The sequence below is a fragment of the Macrosteles quadrilineatus genome, unplaced genomic scaffold, assembly GCF_028750875.1.
Source record: "Macrosteles quadrilineatus isolate MER2022 unplaced genomic scaffold, UCM_ALF_1.0 Scaffold_9__3_contigs__length_116548681, whole genome shotgun sequence".
Classification (NCBI taxonomy): domain Eukaryota; kingdom Metazoa; phylum Arthropoda; class Insecta; order Hemiptera; family Cicadellidae; genus Macrosteles; species Macrosteles quadrilineatus.
Genome location: NW_026542602.1, coordinates 30,562,641 through 30,576,926, shown reverse-complemented (window position 1 = coordinate 30,576,926; position 14,286 = coordinate 30,562,641). Strand labels below are relative to the sequence as shown.

Below are 14,286 nucleotides of genomic sequence, written 5' to 3'. Positions count from 1 at the left end.
ACCTATAAGTTTGATTTTTATGAAATTTGGTATTTAGGTATTAATTAATCCATTGCATCTCCAGGCATTTTTGATGGAGATTTTTCCATAAAACCCATAAAATAACAGAAAGATAGAATTTTCTCGGAAATGGCCTAAACCATTTTGATAAAATTTTAGCATGTTATAGCCCTTTGAATTCTGAACAAAATGGTATAACTCCCATTGTTGTAAAACTTAGGGTTCTAATTCTAAAGATATTATAACTTATATTATTTTCCCATAATCAGATTTTTTTTTAAACCGGTTGTGATTAAAATTAGTAATTTATGGCCCTTATAATTCTAAACAAAATAGGGCAACAACACCCTTTGCTGTAAAAATTACGGTTAAAAAATTATTGCAACTTTTGTGATTTTCCCCATAAAATGATGAAGGATTTTACAAGCTAACGGGAGAAAGTATGTGTCAGATTGCTTATACCATTTATTTTTATTTAGATCAATGTTTGCCACAGTATATTTAACTCAGAAACTGTTTCAGGAACAGAAAGTTTAATCCACGCAAGAAGAAATGGAAAACAACAAAATCTAAGAATGTTAGAGGTGCTAGCAACAGTAGGGCTAACCCCTCTAGTGGCTCTGGCTCAAGCAGTTATCGAGCAACCGCCAGTGGAAATCACAACACGTTGCAACCGAACCGGACTCTTCCTCCTACCAAGCGGCCCGGCTTCATGCCCGCACCAAGAGTGTCCACGATGAATAAGTGATGTAAAATGTCATCCTCATAACAAAATAAGAAATGGATTTTGGAAAAACGCCAATCTGTGGAGTTAGACCTATATTTCTGATTTTGATTACTTTACATTACACCTGCAGGTGAAGACAACACGGGATGCTTGTATAGTGTAATGAACTTTCTTAATTCATATTCAAGTTTGAAATGAATACCAATGTATTGCAGCTGGCTGAAAGGAACTGGTTTCTAGCAATGAGCAGCCAGGAAAAAATCTTAAGATACATAACATACTGTTTTGTCATAAAAATGTCTTGCAGGTTGGTGGGTGTGAGCATTGGAATTTGACTCATTCTAAGTCTGGTCCTAGAAAGATGATCATAATGAAAATACTTTGATTTATCATGAAACCAATAGATACCTATAGATAGATACCAATAGTGGACCTTTGGATCAACATTTTTTGGGAACAATACTGAGTTTTACTGCTGCCAACAACCTTGGTTGGACTTTAATTGTAATCTATTTTTATTAGGATAGTTTTTAAGTTAAAAATGTATATTATAAAAATTTTATTTTATTTTTAATTAGGTAGTTTTGTTAGTTTTGAAATGTATGTTATAAATTAGTTATACAAACAGCTCTATAGTATTATTTATTGTAAAGGTCTTGAAGACAAATTCAGCGTTACACATTATTTATCTTCCTGGACGTAACTTGAACCATTCTATGATAAATTGGAATTAAGTCATCAGAGACTGTAATATGTCATAACGAAGGATTTATGTATTGTGACTAGTCCAACAGGATAATCATTTGAGTTTTGAATTGAAACTAAACACACATGATATCAGTGTAGCCAAGCTACCATTCATATTTTTATATGTCGTTAGTTTGTAAAAAACATATTTATTATTTTTATAAGCAAAACGCCAAAATCTCAAAAAAATATTGTAATGTAAATAAATTGTTTTTATAAAACTCAATTTAGTTAACCAGTGCCTTTGTTGCATTCAATGTTCAGGACTAAGTGTAGTAAATTCTTTTTCCTACAGTCACCTCACAAAGTTGGCTTCCTTGTACTGTTTATAGTACAGATTTCAGAAAGCTGCTAATTGCTGCATATTTATACTTTATCGTACGTTTTATACTTTGGCGCACATCAGGATTCCAACGAAACAACACAAAACAGCGCGGTTCTATTATGCACTTAATCTGTGAACGCTTGGAAATGGGTTGGCATCACTTACTTTCTGGACTTTTCTTTTAAACGTTATTAAAACATTCCTACGATCTTAATAAACAAGAAAATACCTTTAAAGCATTTTTTAGGCGCGGTAACCACTGCAAATTACAAAAATATACGGAACTATTTTCTCAAGTCGCGGAGCACATTGCTTGTCGAGGAACAAATAGCGGAGTGATACGGACCGGGGACTACTTTCTCTAGGGCACCTATTTGTGTTGCCAGCTGAACCTAAAAAGTGATGTATAGTGTTTGAAAAACTAATTATTTATATGCTTTATAGTGACTGTAGGAAAAATATAATGTGTAACACGAGTGCAAAAGGCCTTTGCTGCACTCAAGATCATTCCGTAAAAGTTGCTCTTGTGTGCAGCAAAGTGCCACTTTGCTCACTATAGTTTGGCCGCTTAGAAAACGACCTGCGCGCTAATGCTAAATTAATGCTGGAGGAGGTCGCTTTCTAAGCGGCCGAACTATAGTTACACAAATAACTATAGTATGGATTTTTAATTATTTGTTGTTAGAATTAAATATTTGTAGTAAAATCAATAAATTAAGCATTTTTATTATATTTTTATTTTATAAAATCTTTTTAACTGAAACAGAATAATCCAGTTTATGATTTACTCCCTATAAATGACCCCCCCCCCATCCTTATTTTTTATTATTTAATCTTTGATCCAACAAGTTTAATTCTAACTAAATTGGATTTCTCAAGTTCAAGAAATGTATTTTCGCTACACTACTGTGAAATTACCTGTTTTCTGATGTTTAAAAAGATTTCATGTTTATCACCTGCAAAAATTCATCATTACATTGATTTGTAAGGAAAACGAATGTTTACTATGCAAAAGTAATGTCGACTATCTTTTTTGGATTTTGCCGACGTTAACAAAAAAAATTTGTTATTGTTTTGTTAACCGTTTTAATTCCCGACAACCAAAACCGTATATTATTATATTAATATTAATTTAAATTAAAAGAATAACCTGAAAATGCTATGAGTTTTGCAATGCTCCTAACTGTAATAAAGAAATATCCAATGTCTGTTTTAATTAAGAAATTATTTGGCTTTGTAGTGTAGCGAAAATTAACGTTCAAAACACGAGTGAAAGTGGGTCTATATTCTCAACCATTAAAAGTGCTCGATACTAGTTAATAGCAATAGCACTTCAAACATGGTCTCAAATAATATGTAATAACTCACTTTCTACTCTTGTTATGAAAAGATACTGTTCTACACATTTCTAAAACAAATAGGTAGTGGATGGTAATTTTAATTGCTTTTATTTGGATAGAACTGTTTACTTTGCAATCAAAATAATATTTTTTTATGAAACAGGAAGGAAGTAAATTGTCCTTACCACGTCAGTTTCAGTTTATATGTGATGTATAAAAACATTATTCTTGAAAATTCACATCAATTAATATTGTTGAGCTCGTCCTTAGATATATTATTTTATACATTATTTGCAATAAATTCCCATAATCAGTGAAAGGTGTGTAGACAAAACTAACTTACACCAGTTAGTTAGTTAAAATTTAGAACAAATCTCTGACTTTTCAATTTCCTTTGTCATACAACTATAATTCTATATACTGTAGTTGTTTGGCTAAATAACAATTTTAGAAACCTTGGGTTGTGATATCTAAGTAAACTTGAATGCACTTAATCATCTCACAATTTAAGAGTGTATTGACACACTGTGCAGTTTGTTTTAGTAATGATGTTTTGACCAAATCGTAGCTTGAAAGAGGAGGAGGCACTTACCCCCCTTCTTCTTGTGCCAAAATACATAGTCCATATTATGATCTAAGTAAAATTTTCATTGTCAATTTCAATTTGGTGGATGAAAAAATTAAACTTTTTTAACTACATCATTTTTGAGGCCCTTGACTTAAAATGCCCGTAAACTAATATGTATGACTTCCATGACAACCTAAATCATCAGAGTTCTGATTATCCTATCTAAACCAGTTCTGACTGATAACCAAGACGAAGGGAAGCAGAGATATATGCAGGTATCAGGAGTTGAGGAACGTTTAGTGTACAGCATTCTATAACAATACAAATGTACAGTCAAGTGTAGGTACCGAAATCTTGGCACATATCTTCCAAGTAAGTCGGTGGTAAAAGTGTGATACGCACTACGTACAGTCATATCACACGGAAATACTGTAAAGTCCCTTTCATTTAGCATTTAGATGACCAGTACATACAGTGTTATACTTTGGTATTTTAAAAACCACTGAAAATATTTTCAAACAAAATTTATTTCAAAACAAAATATAGAAAATAACTAACAGCACAATGCAACAATGTTCAAGACAAATTAAGCTTCTCTTTGAAAAGTTGAGGTATCTCGTATAGTTGGGGTGTCTTAGGTGTGCCTTTCCCTCCGTCGTAGTTCACTGACGGAGCTTCGCCATCCTGTGTTATTCTGTATAACTGGTCCTCTTCCTCCCGAATCACCAGCTTCATGCGAGGTTCCTCATCTACAGGAAGTCCCCTTGCCTTTCTGTCTTGGATTATTAGTTCCTACGATGAAATAAATAAATTGATTAACTACCTACTTGAGTTTATCAATCAATAGAAATATTTAAGATTCATTACTGAATAGTTAGTTCATCCAGAAACCACTATCAAGATATATATCCATAAGTAAACAACAACTATGTTTAGTTATAATAATAAAATCAACAATTTGAATTGTAACCCAGTATAGACTAAACTTCTGCCGATTCAAAGTGTTCATGTAAATCCTATTTGAGTCATCTTCTGCTTCAGAGCATCAAAGCAAAAACACACACAGTTAGTAATTTATTGTATGTGTTTCTGTTTGTTTGGTTTGTGTGTGTATGTGTATAGCCAAAATGTTTGTGTAGTGCCAAATGTGTGTGTGTGGGCCCAAATGTATAGGTATACATGCATGTGTAAGGTTGTGTGTTTTAAATTTGATAGTCTTCAGTGGAGGATGCCTAAAGATGGCTCAGATTTAGAGGCGAAACTAGTGGCTGATAGCAAATTAGGAGTTTACCAGAACCAGGTGCTTACACCATTTTCAGTAAGAATTTAAGCTGGCTACTTATATATTATGAAACTGTGTAACATGATATACGCTATTGATGTTTTTCTTAACAACACAGTGTGTTGATAACATTAGAAATAGTATTTCATTTAATCTTTCTATAGACTTACCTTTAACAGTGGTGGAAAGGAAATTGTTTTTGGGACAGTTTTCTTATTAAGATATACTGACGCTTCTGCTTTTTCTAATAAAGCCTTTTCTTCTGATTTTGGAACCAAAGTGAAATCGGGCGCCCAGGATTCTTGGCATATTTCATAAATCTTTTCAAACTTCCTTCCCCTGAAAACTCTTTCTGTATAAGCTCGTACTTTTCTGGCATCATCTGTTTTCTGCAATCAATCCCAAATAAATTCACTGAAGCTAGTACAAATAAGTAACATGGGCAATATCTATACATGGTGTAAAAAAGTCTTGCTAAGCCTGGGTCAGGCTACTGGGCATTGAGATCATTTGAACACATTATTTAATGATATAAGCTACCTCCTCAGGGGAACGACCTGCTAGGAGTCAGAAGAAAATCTTAAATGTAAACATAGTATGTATGTAGAGCCGGGTTTTCCAAGGAACGGGAGCGGAGAGCGGACTCCACTTGTCTTAGGTAATTTAATGTTACTGTTATCCTAGAAGCGGAGCAGAATGCCATTTTAATTTCTTTTCCGCTCTCCGCGTTCCTCTCTCCGCTCTCCGCTTCCGCGCGTAAGAAAATCCAGCTTAGGTCTACCCCCTGAGGGGTAACATATTACTGATTAATGTGTTCAAATTATTGTAATGCCCAGTATCTTTGTGTCTCTATCTATATATTATCCATCTATATATCTTGTTTTGTAGCTCTATCCATATATTAATAGGCAAGCATGTTCCTTTAAAACCTTTTTTCTCTCATCGTGAGCGTCACAGGGAAAATCTTCGCATACTGTTAAAAATATATTTAAAAAAATAAAAAAAGGTTGAACCTTTTTTAATGAAACTTATCAGCTGACATCTACGATAAAAATATATCTATATCTATATATATCTATATATATAATACGTGAAGCCGTTTTTTGTTAACGCAACTCCTCCCTAATTTGTGGACCAATTTCAATGTTTAAGGTGTCAAACGATTCGTCTCAATATGTAGTTTTGCAATAAGGTTTTAGAACTTTGAAATTCCTACTCTTAAGGGCGTGAGACCCTCTCAAAGTTTGGGTTTTCCCCAAGAAATACATAGAACAAATTTAAAAACAAAAACAGCTGTTTATAAAAAGAAACTCCTTAGCTTTTTGGGAGTAAATATTAATGTTTTTTAATATTGAGTAGGTTAAGACCAAGTTAAACCGGTAATCAGTTTTGTAGGAAGAACAGAAAATACCTCAAGTTCAAAGAAGAAATATTGAAAACGTGAGTAGGAGACAATTAATAATAAGATATCTTATGCGTATGAGGAGAGTAGAAATAGAGAGGCCTGGTCTAACAGACACCCATCCAGATACACATTCACTTGGTGATATGAATAATATTTGCCAGTTATGCTACACATCGATGGTTCTGCTATGCAACTCACTTTGGAAGTGAAAAGATATACGAAGCACATAGTGTTGTCACGGTGGTAAAGTATTTTTGCCTAATGTCCGATCAAATGAATGCATGCAAAAAATATTTACTTCTGACACTGACAAAACAAGATATTTCAAAACATTTAGTAGAATTTACCTACACAATCCAGACATGTCAAGTCAAAAATAAGAAGTTTCAACAACTCATTTGCTATTGAAAGTTTTAGGGGCAATATTAGACCAAACATAAGTGAAGGAATTAGTGTTTATGTATTCAACGATCGAGTTGTTACAGTCAAGTTTATTTTTATGATTTAGGAAAGGCAAATAATATACGCTGTTCAAAAAGAGAATACGAAAATTGCTATCCAAATCGTATAACTACAAGAGTTATCCAACCTATTTCGACAAATGAATCCATACTTTCAAAACGTTGGGACAGGTATTTTAAAGAAACTCAACTGAAAAACGTGATACTGGCAGACAACACGTTAAAATATGTTAACCAACATTCAATGGTGTTGCTGCTTTAGCCTATTCAAAGCAGATTATGACAGTCCAGTTGGCAAAAAATGGAGCACATGAAATGGTTGATATCACCTCACTTTTCAGGGTTCTCCACGAAGAAAATTCGTTTGATTTAGGGGATGTATCAAATCAAAGAAATGAAATGACCCAACTTAAATTACTAAACACAGGTTATCAGTAGGTCTAAGGCAACAGTTTTCTTCAATTCTCAATGCTGGAAAAACTTTGTTGCAACATTTTAACTCAAATCGAAGCAGATCGTTTAGCATTAATTAGAAGTTATCAATTAAAACTGAGAGCAGAAATAATGTAGGTGAACATTGACGACGCAAACAGAGATATTTAAAATTATTTTCTAACAAGTGTTTAAACAACTCTAAGATGTAGCTACAATTACTTGAATTTAAGCATAAAGTTTTCCTCGGCGTTATGTTTCATACTATGCGGCTCATTGAGCCGCACGGGTTCTTTAGTAGGTAAATATTGTTCAGTATCAACAAACAATAAAAAAAAAATATAATATTGAAATGAAACTGTTCTAAACTAACCTAACGAACTAAACTTCCTGTAACAAAATTCTGTTTGATAGCCTATTCCCCATTTGCCTTTTCTGTTACAGAACGGAATTTTGAACGGTAACTTAATTAGCCTACAGCAAGTTTGGTTAGTTATGTTAGGTTAGTTTAGAATAGTTTTATTTCTTAAATAGGCTAGGCTATTTTTTTTTGCCTAAACAAGATTAGTTCTCAATCCTATTCTCTAATACGAGCTATAACTCAATAACTAGGTAATTGAGCCAAGAATAACTTAGAAATATTTTCTATGTCTGTCTGTCTGTAATTTAAATGCGTTTGAATATATTAAAACAGATAGAATATGGACCGTAAAGGAAAACAAAAATATCGATATATCGAAAAGAAATAATCGATAATAATGAATGTTCCCCTTAACAGTAAAGTACCAAAAGTATTAAAGTAAAAAGTAGGCTATATATTAAACATTGTAGATTACACTTTTAACAACATTATAAGTATCTTATCTTATACTAGGCCTACTATAAATCTAAAAGTTTGTGAGTTTGTGTGTTGCTCAATCACGCATAAAAACTGATGGATTGGGCTGAAATTTGGGATGTTTATAGCTCACATTCCCGATTTAAAACATTTAGGCATATTCTTATCTCAAAAATCCTTTCGGGCTCCACCCCAGTGGCTCTGTAGTTCCCCATGTTAACCTTATGAGTACCGTACCTACTTTAAATGGAATTAAAGAATCTAATCAGCTGGTTCAACTAAACAATTTGATTCTGTGGTAGTGAATTAGGCCTAACGGAAAAGGTCCATACTCTCTGTTCCAACTCCTTTTAAAAATGCCAACGGTGCAGACCAAAAAATGTTGATCCAGCCTATCAGTTGGGAAAGAGCAGGGAAAGAACAGAAGGCAACGTACAGTCAAAGAGAATGCTGCAGACACCTACTGGTGCGATAGCGGCATATGCCCTTGGGCTGAATAGGAAGACCCTGTGGAAGGTGGTTGGCTTCATCAGCGGCCATTGGATACTCCGCGGACATCTACACAATATGGGAATTCAAGTTGAAGGCCTTTTATGTAGGAAATGTGGAGAGGAGGAAGAGACAGCCTTCCACGTGATATTTATGTGCCCAGCCCTACAAGGTCTGCGTATGAGATTCCTTGGCCTATCGACTGGAGATCAAAGGGAAGAACAGGTTAGCCTACTATAGTCGAAAGGATGTCATGGTTCACAAAGGACCTGTGATTTGACGGAGAATGAGGACTTGTAAATGAGGGTGCACAATAAGCTGTTCCAACTGTGATGCAATCGCTATCCCATGGATACTTGTAAGTCAGGCCCTCTAAAAAAACCCCTATCAGTTCAAAATACTATTAGTTAGGGCCTAGTAGAAACTCCGCATTACTACCTATAGTTAATGGAATTAACTAATATAGTATACACATTACCTGAGGAGGAGGAAGTGTATCAACTTTGAGAATTCTATAGTAGGTAGGTTCAGGATACCTCTCATAAATGCTGCGCCTCACGATTCTTCCTACCCCTAAGTTTCTCAAGTTTCCTAGAATTTCCCACAGTGTTTTTCCTACATACTTTGTACTGGGCCCAATTTTAATTATTTTTGGCATTTCTGAAAATATATATAGCTAAGTTACAAGGGTTTCAAGGGAGGATAAGGATAAAACTTATTTTGAGTTTTTAAGGTTATGTTTGTCTGTCCGGTAAATTGATAAACAAAAATTTTTATTCAAACTTCTTCGTGTTTTTCCTGAAAAAAGTATGCTGGTTAAAGTTCTATGTAGCTTCAGGGTAACTCTAACTGTAGTTCAGTGTATTATGGCAAATGAGCTATTTTCATCTATCGTCTGATTTTACACATTTTCTAAATTAAATCCAATCTTAGATACGACTGATTGACGTAAACATGAGCGCTGGCAGGAATACCCTCAGGGGAGGCAATAGTTATTTGTGCAACTAGTGAACAAAGGGAGCAATTGACTCACTCGAGAGCCAGAGAAATACTTGAGCCTGATTTACACGGGTCGAGTATGTCAGACGAATTATTCGGCCCAGTTATACTAGGCCCAGTTGTTGATTTGTTAAACTCTCCCGGTACTTGACTGGACCATGGTGGAAGTAAATAATGTAAATGTAATTCTGATAGAACACATTTTTAGGAAGTTAGCTTTCTAATTAATTAACAGCTGTGTCTAAGGAACATGTCGGCCTTAGTCACTAACAAGACTACAAGATCGCGCCACTCATCCTTCACTCATATTTGGGTTAAAATACGCACATAGTGGCGTCCCCATCTTAAATAATTGAATTGAATTGAATTGAATTGAATTAATGACCCATTGATTAATAAAATCAGTCCAGTATAACTGTATATCTTAAGTTGTTGTACAACAATTTTATAAACTAAATTCTATAAGAGTAGATTTACGAGACAATGCAACACAGTACTGTTCAACTTGTACTTGTACAAAATCACTTGTACTATTCAAATAAACCATTGAGCATTGAGGGTGAGTATGCCTACACGACTCACTGAACTAACCTCAATACTGATCGTTGTGTGTCAGTGTGTGATCGGTGATCGACTCCATCGACTCACTCAGTGACCACAAAAAAATATAAACATAATTCTATGGACGCTGGACTAACTTGATATCAGTAAACAGATGTTTCGCGGGCAAATCGTGGTGGTGGGGGTAGCTACTGGGCCGAGCAACTCGGTTTTCAACTAAATCACTCGACTCGCTCTCAACTGACCTCTTTTTATCAACTCGCCCGTTGCTCGACTCGTCTGCATGTCTACACCATGCGAGTTAGAGAGCGTCGCAGTCAGAGCGAGTGGCAATTCGTACACTGACTCGCCCGCTGTACTCGACCCGCGTAAACCAGGCGTTCACGAGCCGTAGGCGAGTGAGGACTAATTTCTCGAGTGAGGCAATTGCACTTTGCACTCGAGTTGCACATTATATTTTTCCTACAGTTACCATAAAACTAATAAATTGGTAAAGAAACGTGACATATTTTTTACACAGAAGTGAACTTTTAATATTACATATAATGATACAACAGTACAACCAGCTGACCAGCTGATTTACAACCAGTGCTGCCAACGTATTTCGCGCGCATAAGACCTTGTCTGCATATTACGCGCTCTCTATTTCGTGCCTTCACGTTGCAAATCTGGAGTGAGTGAGACAAAGTAATTTAGAGTGAGACAATGTTAACATTGAACATTGTCTCACTGATGAGCGAATCGGCAACATTGCTTTCTCAAATCAGTGAGAGAACATGTACATTGTTAGGTAACTGTAGGAAAAATAGTATTCTTTAAGGGTCCGGAGGAAAAGGCCCTTCGCCACAAACTAGTTAATGTAAAACACGTTAAAACATTATTACAGTGTTGCCAGATAAAAAGCAGGTATAATATAAAAAATAGTTTTTGTCTCTAAATCACATTAAAACCTTGGCCTACAGATTCTCAGGAAGGCTCGACCCACGGCCACCTTTAACTCCAGGCCGCGGCCTTCGAAGTGGCAACGTTGCAAGTAGGGTTGTAACAGCTGTTTGGAAGAAGCTAATAGTGTTTGTGTATTTTCGAAAGCACTTAATCTATATCTATACTATTATATAAAAATCTAATGGTGTCTGTCTGTATGTGTATTACTAATAGTAATAGGTGCAAAAACTACTGAACCAACTGGGTTCAAATTTTACAAAAATATAGCTACCATACCAAGGACCATTATAGGACTATTCACATTTTGATACCAACCGTGGGCTTCGCCCCTTTGGCTTTAAAAGTTCTGAGTTGAGGATTTTAAAAGTAAATATTGATTGGTCTCCATGGCTGCAATAAGAATACTCACAATGTTTACAATTTAAGACAGCTGATCCAATGAAGTTAAATATAATATTTCACACAACTATGTGGTTGATTTATTTAATCTAAAAATTTATCAAAGATGATTTATTCAAAAACTATGTCAAAGATTATAGAAATAAAAAATATATTCTAAAAGCATTGCTGTATCAATACAGGCTCTGCTTTCGATTTTTAAATTGTCTTAAGTGTTATGGAAACAGTAAGAAAATTAAACTGCTTAGATGTTTTGTATGAATTTGGAGGCTACTTTAAATAAATTCGAACTGCTTAACATAAGTTAGATTAACTTAACATAACTTGCACATCACATTGTTTTTTTTTTTATATGTATACTAGGTGAACCCGTGCGAATTCGCACGAATAATAAATTAGGATAGTATAGCAACGTCGTTAGTAGTTGCGTCGTTGTATCGACGTTGGTCTTGAGCTCTATCGTTGACTTTTCGCATGCTAAGGAATTTTTGCTGTTCAGTAGGAGTATTTTGCAGGACGGAGCTCATCATGTTGAAAACCTGCGCGTATGGATTAATATCAACCAAATGATGAGTCAAAATGTGCATGAGTTCAGTGCTGCAAGAGCCATTAGCTTTGTTTAGCATTCTTTCTTAAACAACGGTTTCGACGTCGTAGATATAAACTCTGGCATACGTGGGATGCTCCCCTTCTGACGGTTGAAAAGTGCCAATTTGAGTGATAAATTGTGTCGTGCACCTTATACATGAAATGTCCTCCAACGTAATGTTCTTCAATTTTAGCTAGAGTGCTGACCATTGCGAGCGCAGAGTTGTACGATCTAATGTTCTCTTTGTAGTTTCTCCTCAAATTATTTGCTCCAATAAGTAAGCTCTGGATATAATAGATTTCTTGGTATGGTGGTATATTCCCTTTTCCTTTATGTCAGTAGGATGAAAATCCTTCCCTTCGTCCTCTTTGTTCTTCTCTAAAATGTAGCGCACCACATATCTGACATTTTAATGCTATCTCGCCAAGTGAATGCTGCTGAATTCTTGTATTTGTCAATGTAATTTTGTAGGTACAAGTTGCCACTGACTGCTCCAGCTCCTCGTCTGGACTCCTTATGTTTTGCATTGCTTGCCGTATGTTGACTCGCCGTGTCCGACCGGCAATATTTCTTCGTCGTCGGGCCCTTGACATGTTTAAACGAAAATATAATTTAAAATTTTTTTCGCATCGAGTCCTATAGGTAACATTTATTTGCCGGTTTTCTTATTATTTTTAAAAACATTGAAACTGTCAACATTTCAATACCAAACAAAACAGCTGGGATTTAATATTTTTGTTAACTAATTTATTGACATCTGTTTCAGTCAAATCAATTACAATGTTATCCTTATGGAAGGAACTTTGAGGGCAGCCCACGCCCTTAAAAAGATATATTTCCAAAATATAAAGCCAGTTTGCACATCTACACACCTAGACGAACTTTTTGGTATATAATATGTGTGGTTTAATCTTAAAACAACAAAGCCTTATTGTTCACAAAGTTTCATGTCGCGTATTAAATATATAGATTTAGGTAAATTTAGTTATTGTGTTTTGCTAAACCTATGCTTTAATCAAACTAAAAAATATCATCAATAACTAAATTGTGTTGATTTTTGTGTTCTAAAATCTGTTGTATATGTATAACTATATTTAATTATCAAATGGTAATACAAAATACTCTTATTTTATCTTAACATAGCTTTCAATTCGCATTTACTTTATTTGATAAATTTACTATTGTGTTTTGCCACACCACTGATTAAATTAAACCAAGGAAAATATCATAAAACTAAGCAGTACACAGTGTTCTTTTGTTTCTAAAATCAATGAAATATCTGTTACTATGTTTACTCAATGGTAAGTGTGAAAATGTAAAGGCAATGGATGATGGAACTGATTAAAAGAACTGGTTTGTATATTAAGTTGTCTGTTGATATTTTTGGAGAGTAGAATCAGAGATGCAATGAAACATATAGGTACTGTATTTGCTATTACATTTTTTAGTCCTTGATGCGTTGATAATCATATTAGTTTTGTCTGCTGTCTTTAATGCTAAATCTATAATATTAAAACGAAACAGTGTTTTTTTATTTCACGATTCTGAATCAACCACACTTTGAATAAATTCATGTAAATATTCTGAAGGAAGACCAGAGTATGTACCTGCTTTTATTAAAGGAAGTCTCTCTTTTAAATCATCAGCATGTTTTTATTGGTTATATGTGATTTAGGATGAGAGACAATTTGTGTTGATGTAAGGGGTTTCCAGTTGGTATGATTTTGATGTGTTTCTGGATTTAAATTTAACGAATTGAAGCTTTGTAACAATTATTGTTCATGCTCTATTATTGTTCTGTTTTCGTAAAGGTTTTGTGAATGTTTAGTTTCAGGTTGTGTTAGGTCGTCAGAAGAATGTACAGTGTCATATGTTGGTTCTTGAAGGGTATTCTAGAATTTTAGAAAATCTCTAAACTGTTCTTTTGTTTGGTCTTCTAGAATGTTGTTAAGTTAAAGAACAAGTCTGAGCGAAACTAGCATGTCTAAATGCAGTCTTGAAAACATCTTTAGTGAAAGCTAACTTTATGTTATCAGATTAGCTAGGGTTTCGGTTTCAGGGATGGTTGGGAGTTGTATTTTATATTTACAAGCTTGTTGTAAAGCCTCAGTTTTGTTTAAGCTATAATGTCAATATTAACAATTTAAAAATCTAAATCCATAAATTATCTTTCAAGTTT

General features: G+C 34.5%; 2 protein-coding genes across 2 annotated transcripts in view; one reads left to right on the top strand and one right to left on the bottom strand.

Annotated features, from left to right (window-relative positions):
• The window catches only part of LOC129003114 (recQ-like DNA helicase Blm), a 51,359-nt gene extending 48,847 nt beyond the window's left edge, over nt 1-2,512 (top strand). The window contains exon 31 of the mRNA XM_054431354.1: nt 523-2,512. Coding sequence (XP_054287329.1) covers nt 523-748 — 226 coding nt within the window. The 3' untranslated portion in view covers nt 749-2,512. The remainder of the gene's footprint in view (nt 1-522) is intronic.
• Nucleotides 2,513-4,214: 1,702 nt separating this feature from the next.
• LOC129003212 (28S ribosomal protein S34, mitochondrial-like) lies at nt 4,215-9,385 on the bottom strand. Its single transcript, XM_054431499.1, has 3 exons — nt 9,093-9,385; nt 5,160-5,378; nt 4,215-4,499 (listed from the first exon to the last, which is right to left on the bottom strand). The coding sequence occupies exons 1-3, from the start codon at nt 9,270-9,272 to the stop codon at nt 4,284-4,286; spliced, it is 615 nt and encodes a 204-aa protein (XP_054287474.1). The 5' UTR covers nt 9,273-9,385; the 3' UTR covers nt 4,215-4,283.
• Between the last annotated feature and the right edge of the window lie 4,901 nt (nt 9,386-14,286).

What these genes read in the sequence shown, in the direction of transcription:
- LOC129003212 (XM_054431499.1), bottom strand. Translation starts at nt 9,272, where the DNA reads ATGCCAAAAATAATTAAAATTGGGCCCAGTACAAAGTATGTAGGAAAA. An exon ending in ATACACTTCCTCCTCCTCAG is followed by an intron (nt 5,379 to 9,092) that starts GTAATGTGTATA and finishes GATTGATTGCAG; the next exon opens with AAAACAGATGATGCCAGAAA. An exon ending in CCTTTCCACCACTGTTAAAG is followed by an intron (nt 4,500 to 5,159) that starts GTAAGTCTATAG and finishes ATTTCATCGTAG; the next exon opens with GAACTAATAATCCAAGACAG.